At 36.6% G+C, this 25,413-nt stretch overlaps 1 protein-coding gene and 1 long non-coding RNA gene across 6 annotated transcripts in view; both read right to left on the minus strand.

Annotated features, from left to right (window-relative positions):
* The window catches only part of xirp2b (xin actin binding repeat containing 2b), a 209,432-nt gene that overhangs the window by 4,663 nt on the left and 179,356 nt on the right, over positions 1 to 25,413 (minus strand). For all 4 annotated transcript variants that reach the window (XM_068223681.2, XM_073913222.1, XM_021479041.3 and 1 more), the window contains 4 exons: positions 18,652 to 18,721; positions 18,453 to 18,547; positions 4,642 to 13,864; positions 2,187 to 2,317 (listed from right to left, as the gene is read on the minus strand). In XM_068223681.2, coding sequence (XP_068079782.2) covers positions 2,226 to 2,317; positions 4,642 to 13,864; positions 18,453 to 18,547; positions 18,652 to 18,721 — 9,480 coding nt within the window. In that variant the 3' untranslated portion in view covers positions 2,187 to 2,225. The remainder of the gene's footprint in view (positions 1 to 2,186; positions 2,318 to 4,641; positions 13,865 to 18,452; positions 18,548 to 18,651; positions 18,722 to 25,413) is intronic.
* On the minus strand, positions 22,972 to 25,294 carry LOC141376218 (uncharacterized). Of its 2 annotated transcripts, none has more exons than XR_012385654.1 (7): positions 25,216 to 25,294; positions 24,905 to 24,942; positions 24,575 to 24,602; positions 24,325 to 24,384; positions 23,897 to 24,013; positions 23,687 to 23,790; positions 22,972 to 23,107 (listed from the first exon to the last, which is right to left on the minus strand). It is a non-coding gene; the product is annotated as an uncharacterized lncRNA (long non-coding RNA). The 2 variants fall into 2 exon arrangements; XR_012385655.1 differs by having other exon boundaries at positions 23,897 to 24,221.

The following is a 25,413-nucleotide window of genomic DNA, read 5'->3' on the forward strand; positions in this document are numbered from 1 at the left end:
CAAGTATTGATCTTATTCGTCAATGCAGAAGTGCGCTCGTTTTTGCGATTGTGTTGGAACTTCTGATTCAGCTCCCTATGGGAGAAATGACTAGGAATAATAAACGGTCAAACTACTTGCTCTTCAAACAAGTGTGTTTATGACTATACAGACACAGCAGAATTATATAATAAGAAAATATCAATTTGCAACATCAAGCAGTGTAACAAGCTGTTTTTAACCTTTAAAAATGAATGGAACTGATTGAGACCGGAAGTCGTTAACCAAAAGAATTCAAATGGCTGTGCCCGCTCATATTAGCGATGAGTCGTTCATTAACGATTTGTTCATTTTTAACGAATCTTCAATACGACTCGGAAACTACGAGTCCTCTCAGGGAGTGATTCGTTCATCCGCGCGTGTGCACATTTGTGCAGGTGGTATCGTTTATTTCAAGTCTTTTGATTTGTTAATCGCGGAAAGGCAGAAGCCAATCATATGCGTTTAGAGCCAGAAAAAGAATGGATCCGTTCATCTCTCGAGTCCACTATCGGGTCTGAGTCACTCGTTCATCACGGGCCAATCATATGCATTTAGAGCCAAAAAAAAGAATTGAACCGTTCATCTCTCGAGTCCTCGGGTTTGAGTCACTCTGTCATGTGATGAACGAACGAGTCAAGAACCAGACGACTCGAAAGATTAACTAATTATCATTGCTCTTATCAGCTCAGACTGTGTACATTGGTTAAGATTATATGTGACTGTCAGTGTAACGTTAACGAATCACTGACATTTGAAGACATGAAGAGGTGAGCTGAGCAAAGAGAAAAAAATACCTTCATAGACAAAAGAGCAAGTAAACATTGAATTATTATCTATTTTCTCCTTCTTATAGTATTCTATTTAGGACATATTTGTCGTGTGATCAACCTTTTGGGCTAGTTGTAGATGTGTTTGGAAGCAATTCGTAACATTTTAATAATATTTTGGCAAATTGAACCAAATGAACGACATGACTCGAAAAAAGATTCGTTCATCTCGATAAATGAGACTCAAAGATCCGAGTCAGTAAAATGATCCGAACTTCCCATCACTAGCTCATATGCGAAAGATAAGGTCAATAGACTAAATATGCAAAAACTTTTCTGTCAGAATAAGTCAAGTATACTAGTGTATAATAAGTGCATTATTAAGTATATTTAAGTACCTACAGTATATTTCAGAAAAGAACATAAAAACTAAATTTAAAGCAAGTAAATTCTCTAGGGTAAATCACAAATCATAAAAAAATATATAAATGATCAGTTTTAAAAATCACACTCACAATTTGTCATAATTTATAAAAAGCTGAAAAGAGGTTATAGTTTGCTTTTTGCACTTTCAACTTGATTTAGTGCAAAGGTGTTACCCTCAGTATCGGTATTTCAGAAGTTCAAACAGACAAGACATTTTGGTATGTTGTCATTAGAGTAACTAGATGTAAAGCCACCGCCCTCTTCTGGAAAGGGGGAGGGGAGAAGCAGATCATTTGCATTTAAAAAGACACACACAACTACTGTTTTTACTTCAGACCAAACAAATGACCTTTATAACATGAAATAATCAATGATTTTAAACATGTAGAAGGACATAATATAACCTGTTTAATGTAAAAAAATGTACCATCCTTAATTTAGTTAAAATTTCATTAAAGTTGTATTTTTATTATTATTCTATCTACAGCATAAACAATACTGAAATTGAACATAATATAAGAGTTGAAATACTAGAATACTTCTACAATAATACTCTCTGATGTTTGGATTGGTATAAGAACAAACTCATTAGCATGAGCAACACTCTTTAATTACTAGTTGAAACAATATTTTGCATACCCCAATTTGTTTTTGTAGTACAAACAAGTAGCCTTTACATTAAATAATCAATCATTTTTAACATGTAAAAGGACATAATAGAACCTGTTTAATGTTAAACATTTACATTTTACCATAATTTCTAATTTATATCTCTAATTTAGATGGAATTTCATTAAATTAGTATTATTGTTATTTCATATACAACCTAAACATTACTGAAATTGAACATAATATGGGTTGAAAGACTAGAAAACTTCTATATTCTGACTCGCTGAAGTTTGGGATAGACTTAACAACAAAAAACAAGCATGAGCAACACTTACTCATAACTTGCAACAATATTTTACATACCTCAATTTGTTTTTGCAGTGCTCGCAGAAAAAGCAGGATTTATGGAACTTCTTTTTGTCTGCTATCAGGCCTTCCATCGGGTAAACCCTCTTCTTGCACACCGCACACATCTCGGATTTTGGTACTCGAATCTAGAAAGGAAAAAAAAAAGTTCTCAGATTTGGGAACAACAAATATTTCCAAGCAGGCCTTTGTCAAACATGCAGTATATCTACACCAAGCAGGCCAATCACATCAACAACTTCCATGTAAGATCTGTCAATGACAAAAATGGGATTAGTAAAATGGCAAGATTAGACGCACAATAACACACATTAATACTTCTCAAACTCTGGAAAAAAAGTAACACTTGAGACCTTTAACACAGATATGTCAATGGTGAAAATATAGCTTCAGTTAAATAAATAACATTTAATTTATTACAATACAAAGATTTAAGTTATTGTTTGTTTATTTTTTTAAGTAACACACATTTGTGTATTTTTAGCCAAACATGTGCTGTTTAATGTGCAGACAATAAAATAAAATAGAATATTAAATAATTAAATAAAATGAAGTAGAATAAAAAACAATAAAATAAAAAAACAATAAATTAAAATATTAAATATATATAAATATATATAAATTTCTTATGAATAAGAAATAAAATAAATTAAATTAAATTAAAAATAAAAAAACAAAAATAACAAAATATAAAAATAGTAGCACAATAAATAAGAAAATGAAATAAAATGAAATACAAAATAAAAAAACTATAAAATAAAAAAATAAAGAAAAAACAAGAAATAAAATAGAATAACATAAAAAATTAAATAAAAACAAAAAAATAAAACGTTAAATAATTAAATAAAATAAAATAACATGAAAAAAATAAAATAAAATAAGAAATAAAGTAACAAATTACATTAAATTAAAATAACAAACAATAAAATAACATAACAATGTAAAAATAAAATTAGCACAATAAAAAATAAAATTAAAATAAAGTACAAAATAAAACAAAAAACTATAAAATAAAATAAAACAAAATAAAGTAAAAATAGAATAAAATAAAAACAATAAAATAAAACATTAAATAATGAAATAAAATTAAATTAAATAATATAAAAATAAAATACAATAAAATTAAACAAAATAAAATCAACTAATAAAACAAAATAAAATAAAATACAAAATAAAATAAAAAAAATCAAACACACAATGCATTTTGTTGTCTGCATCAAATGAAATGGCCAAAGTTCTACAAAGAACATTGTGTCTACATAGAATGTACATTAATTGCTATTAAATCTACTTTTTTGTTTTTAATTATTTTTTTTCATCTTAGCCATTTTATTTGTTTTACCCAGATGAGTGTACTGAATTTCAAAAACAAATTGGGTTATAATGTGTTGTGGCATTTTAAGAAATGTAACGAACTCACAAAAACTGTAAATTATAAAACATGAAGCCACATTGCCTTTTCACAGGTCATACTGAGACACACAAATAAGGCTTTGTTCTGTATCAATCCCTAAAACATGCTGCTTTTTAAAGTACATTTGATTCCTGCAGCACTCTCAAATGCTAATGAGACAGAGATGAATGGCAATTATGGAGAAAGCACTCAGTGTTATTGAGATATTTGAAATTCTAAGCTGATAAATTGTCTGTTTTGATTTTTGCTGTAAGTGAAGGTGCTGTAAGCGAGACTAGACAAAGAGAACTTGTGATTGGCTAAAAAAGCCAAATACAGAAAGATTATTAAATGATACCTACTCAATTTAGACATGCCAGTTTGAACACTTATTGTGTGTGTGGTGTTTCAATAAAATAAAATAACCATAATAAAATAAAATAAAATAAAATAAAATAAAATAAAATAAAATAAAATAAAATAAAATAAAATAAATAAAATAAAATAAAATAAAATAAAATAAAATAAAATAAAATAAAATTAAATAAAATTAAATAATTTAAAAATAAAATAATAAAATTAAATAAAAAAACAAAATTTAAATCAAAATAATAAAATAATAAAAAATTAAATTAAATTAAAAAAATTAAAAAAATTAAATTAAATAATAATACAATTAAAAACAATAAAAAACAATAAAATAATAATACAAAACTAATTTTAAAAATTAATAAAAAATTTTAATAAAATAAGTGTCAGGTAATAATATTGTGTGTGGTATTTACAAAATAAAAATACACAAAAAACAAAAAGAAAATTCAACAAGTAAAATTAGAAGACTTTTAACATGCACATATATAAAGTGAGTCACTTTCACATCCACACATGCAATCTCTCATGTAAATGCAGCTTTTCGGTAAAGCTAAACACTAAACCAGCAATCCCGTGCTACTTTAGGTGTTTTGCAGAGACTTGTTAAAATTCATTCCTGTCATGCACTGCAGGCATATTTACAGCAGTCTCGCTTTGATGCACTAGCGGGTGGCTCAACTCTCTCACCTGTGACACCTAAGCTTTTGAACACACTCTCACTTTCTGTCCACGTTTTGTGGAAGTTCTTCATCAGTTCCTCTGCGGAAGCTTCGGGTGATGCCGTCACCTCTGGTGTCTTTTTCTTCACGGCATCAGCATAGGAAAAAGGCGCCCGTTGTGTCGTAACGCTCTCAGTGTGTTTAGAAACCATGGTGGTGCTTGTTGATCCGATAATTTTAGTGCCGAACTCGTCAACAGAAGAATAACACTCAGTGACTGTTTTTGTCTCCGAAAAGCCTGTTGGATCGACAGACTTGTCTACTTTCACATCTTTGCGCACAGGCAGAGGGGAGCTCAGCTGGGAGCATTGTTCCCTCTCTGGAGGAAGCTCAGGCTTTGAACCTTCAGATGCAATTTCACTCACTCTTGACTCTTGTTCCTCCTGTTTGTTTTGTAGTGCTTTGAAGGGGGAACTTTGCTCACTCATTTCAAAAACATTTTTAATATCCTTGATGTTGAAAGCAGCCATATCCTCTTGTTGTCTTGCTTTCTTCTCCGTATCAAGCTCCAGGTCCTCGGTTTCCCTGCCAGGCTTCTCTGTTATGTCAGCTGGGTCTTTTCTAATACTAACTTTCTCCTCTGACGTCTCAATTGTTTTGGCTTGTCCAGACAGGTCAACCTCTAAGACTTTCTCCACCTCTTTTGCACTTTTAGACTTGACGTCTTCTTTACTTGTGCCTGAATGCTCAAGAATATTAAACACATCTCCACTTATGTTAGCATTAATAGACATTACTGCTGTTTGAAAGGACGCATGAGTCTCTGTGACTTGTTTATCTTCTATCGACACTACTGCTGTTTCAGAGGATGTCATTTTGACTTTTTTCTCTTCGACAGATTTAGAATCGATTTGGATCTGCCGATGAAACGTGGCAGGTGACTCCACAATTTCGGACTTCTTTCCTGAAACCACAACGTGAGGCACTGGATCTGGTGAAGCCCCACGGGAGAGTGTAGCTGTGGCCTTTTTGAGCCGGGTCAAACTATCTGCTCGACTTGCAGTAGGTGAAGGTGAAGCCCTGCTTATGCGAGAGCTTGGCGTCTCAGACCTGCGTGGCGGAGGCGTTGGTGGTGTTGGGGAAGGTGCTGCTCTCTGTGGTGAGTCAGTTCTCCTTGTAGACTCAATAGTGATGAATGTGGGTGAAGGCGAGCGCATGCGCAAAGATGGGGATGGACCTCTGGGGTCAGGAGTTGTAGTGTTGCTCATTTGTTGCTTTCGGCTCTTACGTTTTGTCTTTGTCTCCTCTTTGACCACCTTCTGAGTTTCACACTTTGTAGAACCAATAGAAATCTTTGAAATTCTTTGTGTGGTTCCGCTAACAACCCATTTTTCTGATGTGGCCTCACATTCATGCTTTTCAATAGTGCCTTCAAAGAGCATTAAAAGGTTTTTAACATGAGTGAGAATTTCTTTCAACTTCTGCTCGTTGTGTTCAGCCGCTGCCTCTTCCAAATCACTCTTCTCTTCGGGCCCCAAAAGCCAGGCAGGCATCTCATTGAGGAGCGTCTTTACAGACTTAGAGTCCATTTTTCCCGCCACCCCCTGCAACTCTGAGATATGAGACAACATCTTCTGTGCTTCAGCTTGTCTTAGAGATGTGTCGGCACTCTCCGCCGAGGACTCAGCAGGCTCCTTTTGTGCAGATTTGCCTGTCATTTTTATTGGAACATTTCGGCTTTCATCTTTTGATTCCTCAGGAATCTGCTGGCTTCCACCAGCCTGCTTTTGAAGTTGCACAGCCATGCCCTCCTCCTGGATACTCTGCTGTTGGACTGTACTTTCAGTTTTGATGACCTCCTTGTAAAACTCTGCGTGTCCCGCTTGAACGGTGCGCTGTGTTTGCACAACGGTGATTTCCTCTTGTTTTTCATCTGATGTCAAGACTGGCCACTTAGGCTCAGCAGGTGTGGCCTCTGTAGGCGAAACCGATGCGGTGTTGTTGCTTTGAGCTGCCTCTCTGTCTTTCTTATTCTTGCTCCTCCTTTTCTTTTTTGGAGCGGCAGGAGGCTCCTCTACAGGCTTCTCTTTTGCCATTTTCTCCACTTTACCCTCTGTTTCTGTGGGGCTTCTTTCTCTGCTTTCTTTCACCTGAATGTTATCCTGCTCCGCTGTGGCTTTCTCACTGCTCTCCAGTTTAACACTCTTGTTAATTTTCTTCACCTTTTGACTGTCTGCCTTTTGTGGCCTCTGCTCAGCATCCTTAATTTGAGACTCTTTGTTTGCTTTGGATCGATCAGATAAGCTTTTTTCTTGATTTTTCTTTGGAGAACTTTCCTCTTTTGTTTTGTCCTCAGATAAAGATATGCTGCTCACATCTTTTTCGACAGTCTCAGATGCATTTGTAGGAGCACTTTGAGTTTTGTCTGTTATGACAGAGGCTGTTATTTCATCTTTGTCTATGCTTTTAATAACCGTTTTGGTCACCTGTTGTATATTGGTTGTCATAGATCTCTTCTTTTTCCTTTTGGTTGAAGTGGAGGTGGTCTGCTGCTGACCTGAAGAGCCCAGCGATGACTGATTAGAGATAATGCTCTGTTTAACTGAGGAAATAACAGGAGATTCTGGAGGAGATTGCTCATTTGTGGCAGTGATCAAAGCCTTGCTTGGGGGAGCATTTGAGAAAGCTGTGTGCTTGGATGAATCATATGAGTCTGTGGCTGATTCCGATTTGGTCACACTCTTTTGAGCTCTCTCTTGAGTGAAATCAAATGATATGCTTGCCTCTGATTGCACCGTGCTCGTGCTCTCTGAAGAAAGCATTTCAAGGGCTGCACTGACTGACTCGTGCATGAGGATTTCAAAGGCTGGGGAGCGTGATGGTGGTGGCGGCGGCGTGCAGCTTTCCTCCCTTTGCTGTCTGTACTTCTGTTCAGCTTGTATTAATGGGGTTTTGAATTTGCTTACCGGGGATTTGCACACTGGAGGAGGAGAAGGGGGAGGGGTGAGCATCAAGTTTGTGAAAACTTTCTTGGGAGGCCGCGGAGACTCCGGTGGCTGTTTTGTAAATGCAGACTGAATTTTAGAGGATACCATGGTGGACTTGGCTGATGATGTGGTGACATTTTTTCTACTTTCTTCTACAGAATGCACATTTATTTGCTCAAATGAAATCGCTGGCTCAAGCTTGGGTACTTTGCAAAGCATTGGCGCTTTGACGGGTTTGACAGTCATTTTTGTGGGTTTGGATGGTGTTAGACTGGGCAGCGGAAGGATGTCCAGTTCTTGCTCTGTTGGAGGGGGAGGAAGGAGGTCTAACTCAGCTGTGGGTGGAGCAGGGGGGAGAGGTGATGGAGATGGTGGGGGAGGTAAATGATCGAGTTCTGTCTTGGCTGGATCACCAGGAGGAGGCGTTGGGGGAAGAGGAAGATCATGATCACCTCTGATGCTCGGAGGAGGAGTGGGAAATGAGATGCTGTCATAATCTGGAGGGGGTGATGGAGGAGGAGGCAGAGGGGGTTCCGGGTCAAGTAATGGAGGTGGCATACACATGTCCTGCTTTTTTCTTTTATCCAGTCTGATTAAACCCTTACAGCCACTTTTTTTGAGGTTACGGAAATCAGTCTTCAGCGTTTTGACACCATGTGTTTGAACAATTGTTTTGTGCTCCAGCACTGTGGTCTTTGTCTCCTGGCTGCATGTTGTGGTGTGGCCACTGATTGTAGAGCTCTCTTGACATCCATATCTGTTTTGCATTGATTGCTTGTGAGTGCTCTGTGATTCACTGCTCATATCAAGGTTTTTAACTGCAGGGGTGGGCCTCTGTGCAGGGATGTCTTTCACAGATGGAGACGGGGCTTTGGCAGGAACTTTGACCTTTCTAATCGGTTCCCTTCTGGGAATCGTTGGGCTCGATCTGCGTGCTGTTTCCATTAAGGATTTTATTGTACCCTTAACGTCTCCTTTAATCACCTCTTCTTTCTCTGATTGAACTTGCTCTTGGGTGTCATAGAGTGACTTTATTGAAAGCTTCACGTCGCCCTCTGTGCTAGCTCTACGTTGCATTCTGGGAGACGGAGGAGGCTCTAGTAGCAGTTGAATCTTTCCTTTCACATCTCCCTGGACACCAATGTCCTGCTGGCAAACCTTTCTCTCATTTGATGCTTCTTGTAGACTCTGTATTGCAGTGTGAATGTCACCCTTAACAATCATCTCCTTCTCCACCTCTCTCACAGCATGTTTGGCCTCTTCCAGCGATTTCAATGTACCTTTGATGTCACCTGGCACCAAATCTTCTACGACAACTTCCACCTTGGTGGAAGAAGAGTCTTTGAGTGATTGCAGTGCTCCTTTGATGTTACCAGGGATGATTTCGGGCTTTTCTACCTCTTTGGGCTGATTTTGGGCCTCCTCAAGAGACCTCAGGGTCATAGTTAAATCAGCTTTAACAACTTCTTCTTTTTCCAGAACAACCGCCTGGTTTATAGACTGTGTCAGTGAATTCAGCGCAGCTTGCAGGTCTCCTCTCACAATCTCTTCTTTTTGTAAATGTTCAAATGAGACTTGAGGCTCAGTCATGAAAACCTTAACTGTGTTATGAACATCGCCAGGCACTATATCTTCCCTGTCCACCAGACGACCAATTTGAGCTTGATTACGTGTCAGGATGAGTTTCGTTTCCTTAATATCTCCCCCGATGATTTCCTCTTTTTCAATTTTACCCAGGTCTCCCTCATCTGGCTCTACCTGCAGCTTTTTGAGGTAATCCAGTGCACCTGACTCAATACATGTAGAATAAAAGCTCACCTTTCCCCTTTCCGTTTCTTCCACTTTAATTCTCGCAACCTCCTCTGTGTCTGGATTGCAAAGTCTCTCTAGGCACCCTTTCACATTACCTCTGACTATATATTCTTTCTCGGTGCTTGATTCCTCGTGAGAATTGAATAAAGAGTAGATGGTCATACGAATGTCCCCCCTTTCGTCTTCCTGAATGAGAATGCCCCGTTTGCCAGTGCTCTCCTCTTTCAGCAGGTTGTTTATGGCTTCCTGAATGTCACCTCTCATTATCTCCTCTTTCTCCACAGAGGTGCCACTGTGCTCTTGGAGCAGCTGTTGCACAGTTCCGCTGATGTCGCCCCTCTCCTCTGCATTTATAATGATTTTCTCCTCTGTTTTCTCCTGTCTGTTGAGGAGGTTTATCATGATGTTTTGCAGATCTCCTTTAATGATTTCTTCTTTTTGAATCTCAGGGGCATCTTTGTTCATAAGATTGTACTTTGCCATGCGAACATCTCCAATTTCATCTGCTTCTATGATGATGCCTTTGGAGTCTACCATTTTCTGGGTGTACAATTCATCAAGGGTGGCCTTGACACTTTTACCAACAATCTCAGTCTTCTCGACTCGGCTCTCATTGAATTCAGTGAACGGTGTGGTTTCAAAAAGCCAAGTTGTGGATTTCACATCTGCTTTGGGTATGTCTTCAGAAACCACTTGTATATGTTGTTCCTCACTCTCATTAATATGATCAAGAGGATTCTTCTCAAATAGCCACACAGACTGTTTAACATCCCCCTTTAGCTGTTCTTCCAGAACAACAGTATTCATCTCTTCCTCTGACTTTTCAGCATGGATCTGATCAATTGTGTGAGTTTCGAACATCCATTTTGCTGTCCTGACATCTCCTTTGTGGATTTCACTCATGCTGACAGTGCGCACCAACTTTTGAGACATTGCATCAGATTCAAAACGCTGCTTGTTTGTTTTAACATCTCCTCCCTGAATGTCCTCGACAGTTTTGATTGATATTTTAGCATCTTCTGCAATCTTATCAAGGGCCTGGGTTTCAAACCTCCATCTTGCTGAGCTGACATCACCACTGTGGATATCTTCCTGTGTAACCGCTTTTAAAATGTAGACCTCATCTGTCTCTCTAATTGAGTCCAGAGGCTTTGTTTCGAACAGCCAACGGGCTCCTACTACATCACCTCTTTGTATTTCTTCTTTTGTAAGCGTGGTCACTTCATGATAATGGCCTTCTTTGTCTTGGATAGCATAAAGAGGCTGAGTCTCAAACATCATGGCGTATGTTTTCACATCTCCTTTTTCCTCATCCTCTCTGATGACTTTCTGCAGCTTTCCTATTTCAGCCTCAGAGTCTTGAATCTTATCTAAAGAGTAGGTCTCAAAAATGAATCTACCTTTATCAACATTGCCTCCCTGAACGTCTTGTATCATCCGGGCTCCTTTCAGCTCACTGGGGTTCTCGGATATTTCATCTATGGGTTGGTTTTCAAATAGCCATTTGCAGTTTCCAACATTTCCTTTCTGAATATCCTCAGCTTGAGCGCTTCGCAGCTGTCTCATAAAGTCCTCAGAGGTTGAGCTCACCACGTCAGAAGACTGGGTCTCGAATATGTATTTCATCCGAGACACATCCCCTGACTGTATATCTATCTCAGTCACGCTCTTAAATGCTTCTCGATCCTCTCCAGCGATGTTCTCCAGGTTCTCCGTCTCAAAGAGGAATCGTGCCATGCGGACATCTTTCCCATGAATGTCCTCTTGGTTCACAGTGCGAATTTGCAACACCTTTTCTGAGTTATCCTGTATGGCGTCAAGGGTTTGAGATTCAAAAAGCCAAGTGCATGTTTTCACATCTCCTTTTTGAACTTCATCAGAGTCTTTTGTACTCTCAAGCTCTTTCCTTTCATACAGAGTGTCTATAGGTTTAGTCTCAAAAAGCCACTTACAGGTTTTGACATCACCTTTCACTATGTCTGCTGTTTCCTTAGTAACACACTCGTCATCTTCAATATTGCTGAAATACTTAATGGCATCGAGAGGCTGTGTTTCAAAAAGCCATTTAGCTGTCTTGACATCTCCAGATTCAACCTCTTGTTGGGTTATGCCCTTGATGATTTGGAATTTAGAGATGCTCTCATCGAATTGGTCAATAGGGCGAGTTTCAAACATCCACTGGCAGCTTCTGACATCTCCTTTGACGATTTCTTCCCGCCTTACAGTTCTGACCTTATGGTAATGTCCAGAGCTGTCTTGCAAAGCGTATAATGGCATGGACTCAAATAGATCTTTATTTGATCTCACAGAACCAGTGGTGACTCCCTCAACTTGAATCCTTTGACTTTCGTCATACTGGCTTAAATCATATGTTTCAAATATTTGCTTGTAATTTCTCACATCCACATTTTCAATGTCCTCCAGATTCACAGTTTTTGTGATTTCCTTTCTCTCCTCTCTGATCTGCTCCAGCGGCTGGCTCTCAAACAGCCACTTTTGGTGTCGTACATCTCCTTTCTCCTCGGATGTCATCATTCTTTTGAGTTTCCCCACCTCTGCAAGCTCTTTTATCTCATCTTTTGGAGCAGTCTCAAAAAAGTGTCTGGCAGATTGGACGTCACCTCCTATAATTTCCTCTGCACTCGCTGGTCTGGCATTGGAATCATCCTTTAATGTATCCATCGGTTGTGTCTCAAACACCCAACAATTTCTACGGACATCACCCTTGTAACTTTTATCAATTTGTTCAGAATCTATTGTTTTCATAAACACTTTCTTTTCCTCTTGAATGTCTTCCAAACGTTGGTTCTCAAACAGCCATCTCTGATGGCCTACATCACCTTTTTCTTCCTCTAATGCTACAGTTTTAAGTCTGTGTGCCTCATTGTCCTCATCTTTGATCATCCTCATCAGTGCTTCATTCTCAAACTTCCATTTCTGATGTCTCACATCACCTTGTTCTTCCTCGTACACAGGCCTTTTTTGTAGTTTTCCTACCTCTGGAAGCTCTTTCAGTTCATCCGGTGGAGCGTTTTCAAATAAGTGTCTTACAGAGCGAACGTTACCTCCGATAATCTGTTCTGTGGCAACAGGTCTGGAGTTGGCATCATCTTTAAGTGTATCCATCGGCTGTGTCTCAAACACCATGCAATGCTTGCGCACATCCGCCCCGAGAATCTCTTTCTGCTGATTCTGCAGTCTCTCCCACTGGGAGTTTATAGAGTCAAGCCTCTTTGTCTCAAACAGCCATCTTCCCCTTTTTCCATCACCCATATGGTTGTCCTCCATGGACACACTAGAGATGAGCCTGACCTGAGAGATGTCCATCTCGATATCATTCAAAGACTGCGTCTCAAAAAGCCATCTCGATGTTTTGATGTCTCCTTTCTCAGTCTCCTCTCGACGGACAGAAGTTATCAAAACCATTTCGCCAGAGTGTTCCCTCATCACACACATGCATTGAGTATCAAACATCCATATGATTTTCTTGACTTCTGACTTGATCTCCTCCAGTACAGACTTTAAGCTCAGCAGCTGCTTTTCATCCATGGTTTCGGTGTCACCCAGAGAATCCATTTCTTGGTTTTCAAATATGTACCTCACAGACTTCATATCCCCTTCTGTGGCTTCATGTGTGAAGATTACTTCTTTGGTTTGCTCATCGTCAGTGTGAAGTTTATTTAGTGTATCCATTGGCTTTGTCTCAAACAACCATGCAGCAGCACGCACATCTCTTTTCCCAACTTCGTTCACAAGGTAGTTTCGTTTAGAATCCCGTTTCTGTCCCACCTCATCAATAGGCTGCATCTCAAACATCAAAGCCGTGTTTCTAACATCCCCTCCTGCGACAAACTCCTGCTGAACAATCTTTCTGCTTTCCTCTTCATTGTCCGAGTCATCCTTAATGCAATCCAAAGGTTTATTCTCAAACATCCAACGCATGGACTGCACTTCCCCTCTCAGAATCTCATCCCACTCCAGATATTCACGATCCGGGCTTCCATTTGAATTCCTTCCGGTGTGTTCAAACTGGTACGCTGCCTCTTGAACATCACCCACAGCTTCGATGTCCTCATCATTGTAGAAATCTTTTTCCAGGTCTTTCCTGACATCTGGGTGAATGTGTTTGCAAAGACGCTTCAGTTCCATTAGCTCCCTCTGTCTGAAGTGTTGCTCTCTGTTTACTGTGTGTTTCACTGGTTGTAATGGGGGTTCAGGGAAGATTTCAGCATCATCTGAAGGCTCCTCTAGTAAGTCGGGTGGAGGTGGTGGCAGATATTCCAGATCTTCTTCATCATCGATATATTGATCGTCAAAAGTAATCAATGGTTCGACAAGTTCTGCTTTATTTGTGGAAACACTATTCAGAGTGCTTGCTATCTCAGTCCTTACGGTTTGATGGGATGCGCTGACATCTGATTGCAGTTGTGCACGGCTTTTGTCACGTTCAATCTTTTATAGGGAAAAAAATAATTCATATAATTCAGTGTGACTTTGAAATGACTAATACGTTTGCTGGATCAGATGGTTTGGAAAAAGCTCTTCATTTTAATAAAAATGGAATATTCTAAAGTGTAGTAAATTGCTTCTAAAACCTTTCCAAGGTTTTTGTGCTCTTACTTTGCATTTAAAAAAATGAAAGAAGAAAACATTTTTCTGCTGTTATTGTGGCTTTAAAATTTAATTTGTTTATTTATTTATTGCCACATCAGCAACTTGTGGCTATTTCATGGCAAAATGGATATACACTAAAAATATTACATGATAAAACAATTTTGTATTACAATAAAAAGTTACTTAGACAAATATATAAATAGAAATAAATATAGATAATATAGATTTTTAATCATTTATATTTGAAAAGGTTTTGTTTGTAATTTTTTAACCCTTGTGCCAACTTTGTGTAAATGTAACTACTGTAAAAATGCATCAGATTAATAGATATAAATTTATTTTATTTATTTTCTGCATAAATATATTAATCAAGCTCAGTTCTGATCAAAACTACTAAATGCTTTAAAAGATTTTAACTTTTTAATTCCCACATTCATAAATGATGTCACTAATTTGACGAAAAAAACTAAACAAAATTACTTATTTTCAATATAAAAAGTAGTATTCATTCATTCATTCATTCAATCATTCATTCATTCATTCATTTATTCTCTTTTCGGGTTAGTCGGATTGCCACATCAGTATGAACTGTCAACTTATCCAGCATATGCTTTACGCAGCGGATGCTCTTCCAACTGCAACCCATCACTGAAAAAAGGCAGTCTCCAGCAAAGTCTAAGCAATTTTGCAGTTTTGATCAGGACTAAGGGTGATTAACAGATTTATGCCAAAAACACACATTTTTACAGCAGTTTAATTCAGTGGATGTTTTCATCCTTAGCATAACAAAAGGGTACAGAGTGTCACTGATTTTTTTTAAAGCATTTTTCCTAAATATGTGGCAAAATTATATATGTAATCCAAAATACTTCCGCTAGCTGAAACTCAGAGAAAGTTATGGCCAAATTAAGACTCAAAATCACCTTAGAATGGATAAAAACATCCCTAAAAGCACATAAGGGTTAAGATAAGGGTTTTACAAATTACAACACAAAGTTAACTGACTGCTTAGCAGCATATACAGAATTTACTGAATGATTTCTCAAACAAATAAATGAATAATTTATTTCTTAAAATCCTTTTCATAAATGCATTAGACACACTTCCCTAAAGCAATCAATATCATTTAATTATACTAATATAAAAAGTCTTTCTCATGAGCTTTAATGACAAGTAAAACATGAGAAAATCCTTACTTCGATAAGGATTACTTATCGATTGAGAAGGCTCAAGCAAGAATGTTTTCCAGACTATGCCTAAGACAGCTTTCACTTGTTTCCTTTTGTTTTATAGGTAATATTAGAAGATATTAAATATACTTAATATTACTCATATTAAAATATACTATTTATAAAAATATGTCTACATATGTTATGTATGAAGGACAAAACCTGCAAAAACAATAAGTAAATAAATAAATAAATATGAAAATAAATAAATGAATTAATTGATAAAATCACAAATAACTGCATAAATAAATATCTAAATAATTAATCGTGCTAATAAATAAATAATAATAATAAATAAATGTTGAGGGAATCAAAAAAAATATAAACTAAAAGTGGATTTTTTTTCCTTTTTACTAACATTTATTCATTTTTGAATGCAGTTCCATGTTGGCTTTGTTTGGCATTTTTTTATCCCCCCAGCATTCGTGTAATTTATTTAATTATTTATCTGCTCGCACTAAAGGCTTCACCTATGCTTCTGCGTGAAGTGCAAGCAAAACCGACTACCAGCTAGCTTTTCATTTTTTTAGTATTATTGCAGAGCAACTCAAACAGCACACAGACCTGTAAATGCACGACCATTCAGACCGGTCAGGCCGATCACTCGATTCATATTTATATATTTAAAGTGTATCCGGAAAGTATTGATAGCGCTTCACTTTGTAGTAATGTTACAGCCTTATTCCAAAATTGATTCAATTCAATTATTTCCTCAAAATTCTACACACAATACCCCATAATGACAATGTGGAAAAAGATAGATTGAAATTGTTGCAAATTTGTTAAAAATAAAAAAACCTGAAAAATCAATAGAATAGGATCAATAAGATTCAGGTCTGGGTTCTGGCTGGGCCACTTAAGGGTCACAGAGTTGTTGTGAAGCCAATCCATCTTTATTTTGGCGGTGTGCTTTGGGTCATTGTCCTGGAAGATGAACTGTCGCCCCAGTCTGAGGTCAAGAGCACTCTGAAGCAGGTTTTCATTCATGATGTCTCTGTACATTGCTGCATTCATCTTTCCCTCTATCCTGACTAGTCTTCCACTTCCTGCTGCTAAAAAAAACATCCCCATTTGGATGTTATTAGTCTGGTGATGAGTGGTGCCTGGTTTTCTCCAAAAGTAACACCTGGCATTTACTCCAGAGAGTTAAATTTTAGTCTCATCAGACCAGAAAATTTAGTTTCTTATGGTCTGAGAGTCCTTCAGATGCCTTTTGGCAAATTCCAGTTGGTAAGAGGCTTCTGTCTTGCCACTCTACTACACAGGCCTGATTGGTGGATTGCTGCACAGATGGTTGTCCTTCTGTAAGGTTCTCCTCCCTCCACAGAAGAACGCTGGAGCTCTGATAGAGTAACCATCGGGTTATTGATAACCACCCTGACTAAGGCCCTTCTCCCTCGATTATTCAGCTTAGATGGTCGGCCAGCTCTAGGAAGAGACCTGGTGGTTCTCCTGCCTTGTGCCTCGAGACAATCCTGTCTCGGAGATCATCAGAAAATTCCTTTGTCTTCATGCTTGGTTTGTGCTTTGACATGCACTGTCAACCCTGGGCCCTTATACAGACAGGTGTATGCCTTTTCAATTCATATCCAATCAACTGAATTTACCACAGACGAAGTCTCATTTAGCTGCTGAAACATCTCAAGAATGATCAGTGGAAACAGACTGTACCTGAGCTCAATTTAGAGCTTCACGGCAAAGGCAGTCAATACTGATGTACATGTGATTTTCCAGATTTCTTTTTATAAATTTGCACCAATTTCAAAAACTCTTTTTTCACATTATCATTATGTAGGATTGTGTGTGGAATTTTGAGGAAATAAATGAATTTAATCCATTTTGGAATAAAGCTGTAACATAAACAGGTGTAGAAAAGTGAAGCGCTATGAATAATTTCCGGATGCACTATATTTTTGCAGGAATTTGTGGATTTTCACTTTTACTTATTTGTGCTTTTATTTATTTATTTTTTTTATTTATGCAGGAACACATAGATTTAATAAGTAATTAATTATTTATTTGCCTATTTATTAGGGATGTCAAAATTAATTGTTTCTTCTGTGCACCGCGATGCAGACGCGACAATTCGGTATCGGTTTAGTAATAATCATAACCGGTTATTATGTACTGACGTCATTTATCTCCTATGCGCTCTGTCGCGAGGGAGGTGAGCGCGAGTATTTATAACACAGCCAATTCAGGGCCGGCCCTTGGCATAGGCACCATAGGCAGATGCTAAGGACGCTGTACATCCAGGGGGGCGCCAGAAATGAGCGCGCTTCAGTTGGTTTTGTTTTCGCTATTCCTGACACACATTCAGTGATAGATGGCAATAACTCAAAAAAACTCTTACCCTAAAAAGATCTAAAGCGTGTTTCCTACAAAAAGACAAAGCTGGTTATGTTTCACAGCTGTCTTTCTTTTTTTCCACTCGACATTAAGAGCACTGCTCCGTTTAAGCCCTCGCAATATGTGTTTAGCCGGGAGAGCTCGCGCTGAGTGGAGCTCTCATTAAGGGACCGTCGGACAAGTGCTTCTTTTTTTCGTTTTTCTGCTCCGCTCAGCGCGAGCTCTCCCTGTTGCAAGGGCTTAAGTGTGTGTGTGTGTGTGTTTGTTTGTTTGGTGCTGTCTATGTTTGTGTATGTTTGTGAATGAGAGATAGAGACAGACACCATGTTATAGCCTCCCCCCTAAAATATAACACTGTATATGGAAAGCATCGTCAATGCACCGTGATGCACCGAGATATCGAATTGAACCAAATCGAAGGCATGATAATCATAACCGAACCGAACCGTGAGACCAGTATAGGTTCACACCTCTACTATTTATTTATTTATTTTTTTGTTTTTGCAGGTTTTTTGCTTGATGTTTATGCTCTGTTTACTCAAATAAACTGATCTCTTGAGCAAAACATTTAAAAGTTAAAAGACTTTGAGTCTGAACCACTGTTGTTAGCTTTTTCTGGTTTACAATAAAGTTACAAAAATAGTGAAGTTACAATAACAACGTCAACGCTAAGATCAGCAAGTCTTACAAAGCACAAGTAAAATATGTTGCTAAAAATGGAAATGGACTCACGGAAATGTAAAACACTAAGCAGAAGACAGTAAGTGGAATCTTTTTATGCACCGAATCCTATTAAAGCATAATATATTCATGTGTCAGAGCACGGATGTAGGCTAAAAAGGACTTACCTTGATTTTCTTGCTAGGGGCTGCTTCTTCAATAGTCTTCTCGAAATGCTGTGCCAGTTCTTTAGTAGAGAGCTTTGGATAATACTCATCCTCCTCTGCAAGCAAAGGCAAATGTTCATATTTAACTTGGAGGTCTCAGTACTATGCAGTGTAAAGCAAAAAAATCATGTACTGTTTAAATTATAGCTTGTGAACTTACCTGTTTGATTGTTATGATTCTCATAACTGGACATAATTTCCCGTTTATGAGCGATTTGATCACGTGTAGACTGTAGGAAGGAAAAATAAACACACTTTTAGAGCGAAAACGATACATGTTGACATGTTTTTACATTCATGCATTTGTTTATTATTATGTGCATTCCTTGGGAAGCAAAACTCTGACCCTGTTTTTAGTCAGAACTTGAAAACGTGGACATTAAAACATACAATAAAACATTATATTGCCTCATAATAGTCAGGGCTCTATTTTAACAATCTAAGTGCAAAGTCTAAAGCTCATGGCGCAAAAGCATTAAGTGCATGTCCGAATCCATTTTTGCTTTTTTAGAGATGAAAAAAAATAAGCTCTGCGCCACAGCGCATGGTCTAACAGGGTTGTGCTTAATCTCTAAATGAGTTATGGGTGTGCTTTGAGCATCACATGCATTAAACCATCTTAAGGCTCATCTCACATTCCCTTTAAAAGTCAGTTGTGTCACACCAAGGTGCATTTGCTATTTACATGGCGGACTTTGTAATTGGAAAAATGTAATGCTTCACTAGTGAGAAAACAGTGATGCAGAGCATCTGCAGCGCAGGAATAAAGAATGAGTGTCCTCCTTTCAGCCTCTTAACTTTCTCTTTACTTCACTTTTACTCTTTACTCCTTTACTTTTGTGAATAAGGAATGCTGTTGTTCACACTTCACTGAAGACATCCATTAGCCTACATATTTAATTTTATTTGTTAAGCACAAAGATTTGTTTTAAAGTTATTTCAAAATCCCAGCTAACGAATAAATGAACAATAATAATAAAGTGTGGTCAGAGTTATATTTGAACACACGTCTTGGTCTTATGCCCCATATGGTGATGCAGACATCTCAAAAACCTGATAGGTGGACAATTCTAAGCTTGTTTTTAATAAAACAAATATAAATATGCATTTAATAAATTTTACTGCTAATAACAATAACATCATACAAATAAAAAAAAAAAAACATAGGTGAAGAAAACATGGAGGCAGTGGTTTTTGTAACATCTTAATCCTTAATTTTGTTCATTTATAAAGATATTTGTGTATTGCTGTACATCCTGTATTAAGCGATGTCTAAGCCAGAGGTTCTCAAAGTGGGGTTGGGGACCCCCCGAGGGGTCGCGGGACAATGAAGGGGGGGGTCGCCTGTTGATTTTCAAAAATCAATAAATTTTTATTAAACCTTAAGACTTACTGTACTTTATCAATAACCTACTGAAGAGAAAAAATAGTCGTTTATAGTTACTATAAACTATATAGTTACTATAGTAGCTTATAGTTACTAGTTCTATTGGATTGCGACTTCTTGGGTAATTACATTATACTAAAGACACAGCAATACTGTCAGATGCAGCAGATTTTGTAACACCAGTTTAAACTTTCTAGCACATTTACAGCACTGACATACATAAAAAAACAAAGAATAGACTTGGGTCTATTGGTGTGTTTGTGCACGTCATTGCATACAAGGGTTTCTGTATTTATAACCACCACCTCAGAGAATATTGGGGGTCACGAGTCACTGGCATTGTCATTTTGGGGGTCGCGGGCTGAAAAGTTTGGGAACCCCTGGTCTAAGCATTTGGACCTGCATAGGCGCATAACTAACATGCTCTGCGCTGGACTGTAGACCAGCTATTAGTTAGTTTTAGTTAAAATAGCAACGCTCCAGCAAAGCGCCTTAACACACCTCCTTTATAGACCAGCACACCCATGAGTCCACAAAGTGGCACAAAAGAATTTGCTATCGAAACAATGTGGTGCAAAACGTAAAAATTAGGGTTGTGCTGGTCTGAAAAGAACAACAAATCATGCCAAATATGTCTTGCGCTTTATGGTGCCGGATGTATGATAGGGCCCTCAGTGTTATTTTACTATCAAAAAATACTAATAACTTTTTTTTAATTAACAGATTTAAACACAATTATTTACATGTATTCTTTTTTATTTTAAAGTTTTAGTAATTTTATTATGTTCTTTAATTGTGCTAAACTGGTAATGTCTACTACTCCATAAATACAATTTAGTACCATCCACTAAAAATACAAAATAACAAAAATGAACAGTGTATTGTACATTCATTTAATTAAAATAGTTATTTATATAAAGTTGAAGTCAAGTTTTTTAAATATTTGCCAAATGATGTTTAACAGAGCAAGGCAATATTCACATTATGTCTGATAATATTTTTTCCTCTGAAAAAAGTTGTATTTGTTTGATTTTAGATAGAATAAAAGCAGTGTTCATTTTTTTAAAAAGCCATTTTAAGGTCAATATAATTAGCCCCTTTAAGCTATTTTTTTTCTCTATAGTCTACAAAACAAACCATCGTTATACAATAACTTGCCTGATTACCCTAACCTGCCTAGTCCACCTAAATAACCTAGTTAAGCCTTTAAATGTCATGTTAAGCTGTGTAGTGAAAAATGTGTCTTGAAAAATGTGTAGTCAAATATTATTTACTGCTGTCATGACAAAGATAAAATAATTCAGTTGCTAGAAATGAGTTATAAAAACTATTATGTTTAGTAATGTGTTGACAATATCTTTTCTCCATTAAACAGAAATTAAGGAAAAAATAAAAGGGGCGCGAATAATTAAAATTTTTAAAACCTTTTTTTTTTTCGGTAACACTTCAGAATAACAGCCCATTAGTTACTGTTAATTAATATATTTACTAACAATAAATATCAATGATCTTATATAGCATTTATTAATAATAGTTACACATTAACTGCATTATTGAAATACAAAGGTGAGCTTCTTAACACTAGTTAATGCACAATAAACTAACAATATTTAACTCAAATAACATTAACTAACGTTAACAAAGATGAACAAACACTGTGATAAATGTATCACTAGTAGTTTGTTTATGTTAGTAAATACATTAACTAATGGTTCATTATTTTAAAGCATAACCTTTATTTATATTATTATTTTATTTATGTATTAATTTATGTATTACAACAAATACTCAAATTTCACTCAAAAGGATCTGAGGCAAGAACATTCAGCCATATCAAGCGCCGTGTTTCATTATTTTAGTGTTTTATCAATATTCTACTCCACTGACACTGATCTGCTGGCTCAATTTGATGATCAATATCCCATGAATTATTCTACTGGACTACAATGTCATGACTCTTTTGTGTCTATTGTCATGGGGTCTCGTCAAAACCTTTCCTTGTCCTCCTATTTAATCACTTTCAGCATCCTTAACTTCAAGATCATTGTAAGGTAGGACAAAGTCATGGGTTCTATTCACAGGAACCTCAAAAGTGTTTGCTGGAGACAGAAATCCTTTTAAATGATTCAGTCGATTTGGTGAACTAGTTCAACTGGTTCACGTGGAAGATCCGGTTAAAAAGTCCAATTTGTTAATATGTTTGTTAATAATGCACTGTAAAAAATTTGACCTTAAATTCACAGTAAATTACTGGCTAATAATTGCATTACTTTCACAGTAAATTACTGTATGTAAATTCACAGTAAATTATTGTGAGGTAGTTCACAGTAATTTACTGTGGTTTTGTCACATTAAATTATTGTGAAATTACAACCATATATTGTAACTTTACAGTAGATAATAAAGTCCGTTACTGTAATTTCACAGTATTATCTTGTAGAATTAACTATATTTTACTGTGAATTTGCAAAACGATTACTGTGATTTAGCAGTAGGTTGCAGTTTAAATACCTGATTTAACTGCAAAGTTACAGTTATATCCCGGATTACTGTAATTTAACAGTTTGGTGCTGTAAAATTTCAAAGCAATTTTAGGTCACACAAAAATGAAAATTCTATCTTGATTTACTCACCCTCAGGTTGTTCCAGCTCTGTTAAAAATGATTTTTTTTTGTTAAACACAGGAATAAAAATATCAAATATTCCTCTTTGTGTCCAAACAACCTGAGGATGCGTAAATGACGACAGAATCTTCATTTTTGGGTGATCTGAAAAGACTCTAAAATCAAAATAAAAACAAACACACATACATTTTACAGATTTATTTAACCGCTTAATGACATCTGTGTAAACATTTCAGAAAACTTTCAAAAGGTGAAGGTGAAGCCTCAAAAAATACTATAAGAACATAAGAACAAAAAAATCTGACATCATATGTAGCATACATATAAAAAGCAGTGCTTCAGAGTGCGCTCTCTCTCTCATTATATATATATATATATATATATATATATATATATATATATATATATATATATATATATATATATATATATATATACACACACACACATGAGAGAGAGAGACAAAACTTCTTGCTAAATTAGGCAGTCGTCTATTCAAGGTCAATCATTTTCCTGATAATTTTACACACTTGCTGGTTGATGTGTCTTCTCTGCTTCTTTGACTTCGTCTGTCTTCCATCTCCAAACTGGTGCCCAAAAAGCACCTATAAGCAAAAGGGCAGACAAACAGTTAGCTTCATACAACACTACTGGGACACTACTGCTGCACTAGAGAGCAAAATTACTGTTAGCTCAGTTTGAACATGCTGACAATACTGTAGCTCAGTCAAACTGCAATAATTTAAACAAAAACATCTGAAAAACATTTCCATCACAAACACACAATCAAGAACAGTCCAACAACAAATAGTGGTTTTAATGACCTAGGCAGAGCATTTTAAAACAGTTGATTTGATTTACACCTTCTGTTTACAGACTATAATCTAATGCTGGGTTCACACTTATTGCAAAGTTAACACATGCATCACAGTACTAGCTCTTGAATACTAGCAGGATGTTTCTTGCATCAAGCTATCTTTTCATGATTTAAATATTAGGAAAATTTTGCAAAGAAAACTTGATTGAAGTGATATAGCACTTGTGTTGTATTCATTTCAATCAAGTTTTTTGCAAATATTCCAAATATTTTTCAACGTTTTTTGAGTTTCACTTAATTTGTGCTGCCCAGTAAAAATTTCCCACTATTTATGCCTTTTGCAATGACTTGCATGTAATCCACTCACCTGAATAGGTAACTTCACATATGGTATAAGAGCCCCATCCTTTTAAAGACAGCTTCCCCTCTGGTCTCCAGCACAGACAAACAAATTGTGTCTGCAACACGGCCCTTTATAACAAGGGGACAAGGGGAGTCATGACTTGTGCTCCTATACATTCCTTGTTTAACCCCCCCAAAACAAGCCCTCAGTTACAATATTTATTGTTGACATTACCTTAAATTCCAGAGTGCAAAAGGCATCTTCAGCATACTTCTGTTTCAGACCAGATCCAAAGTCAGTTGTGAAATCCAGGTGAGGTCCCATGACCACTCGACCTTCCAAGGAATAAGACTAAAAGGGGGAAAGAAGGACTAAATTAGAGGTGTTTGTGAATAATTAAATTTTTTTGTAGAAACAAAGTTGACATTCCATGCTCTGCCTATTAAAAACCAAGCAAACAAACACACATGCCCAGTAAAATTGCTAATAAAAATAAAAACTATAGTTTAAAAAAATCTTTGTCTAATATTTACTACTACTGGAGGTACTGGTGGAACTTCTGGAAGAAGAAAAAGAGTTTGTACAAGAAACTGCTCACAACAAATCTGTGAAAAACTTGACATTTAAAAATCTAATAAAAATGAGTAAGGCATCAACATTACCTTTAATAATCAAGCGAGGGGTGATTGGTAGCATCAGTGTTTCAACATCAATGGCTGTGGCTGCAAAAAAATATGAATATAATAAGAGTAGAATAAGACTCAACCTAACACACGCACACACATACTCATATATATATATATATATATATATATATATATATATATATATATATATATATATATATATATATAGGTTTAGATTGTGATAATGAATTTAGGTTATATTTGTGTGCTCAGAATTTACACTCACCTCACACTTCAGCTATTATCAGGTACACCTGAACACCAAAAAATAAAATCTACAGTTAGTGACAATATACAATTAGTTCTCATTAGTAAATGTTAGCACTGCATTAACACCAGTGAGAAATATACAATATGTACTGTGTTAGTGTTAGTTTAAAAGAATACAACTGAATTGTATTATAAGCCTCATTTAATAAAACAGTTAAGACTTGTTTCATAATGAGTTTAGTTTATTTAACTAACTTAACGTTAACGTTACAGTGAACAAAATTAACGTACATGATGGTGACTAACCGTAACCGTAACGTTAACTTAAGTGAAGGTCAGAGCTTACCTTAACTTTAGTCATTTCACCTTTACTTCAGTCTTGTACTGAAACAGAAAATGCAGTTAACAAGAAGTTAATTAAAGAAAATTCCCTTTCTTTTTTCAGGAACTAACGTTAACGTTATGCTAATACCTCAGAAAACACTACAAGCACCATCTGGCGTCGTTAATTTCTTGTTTTAAAAAAAGGCGCGCTTAAACCCTGTACGTGCGAGTACAACTGAAGTACTCGGTAAATTCCTGTTAAATGACATGCACTATACAGAAATACACATACAACAATCATTTAACGGACAAAAGTCATATTTTAACACTTACCGAGGATGAATCCGTTGGGTGAAGAGACGAGGCAGGCGTTGTCTGTGGTGATGGCGCTTGTTTGCGGTCGAGTCGAGTCAGTTCTGTTAAATGAATCGGCTCCTTTAAGTGAACTGTAAAGAGTCGAATTCGGCTCCTTTAAGTGAACAGTAAAGAATCGAATTCGCTTGAAAACGATTCCATTTTGTATAATATTGT

Source organism: Danio rerio, chromosome 9 (assembly GCF_049306965.1).
Source record: "Danio rerio strain Tuebingen ecotype United States chromosome 9, GRCz12tu, whole genome shotgun sequence".
Classification (NCBI taxonomy): Eukaryota; Metazoa; Chordata; class Actinopteri; order Cypriniformes; family Danionidae; genus Danio; species Danio rerio.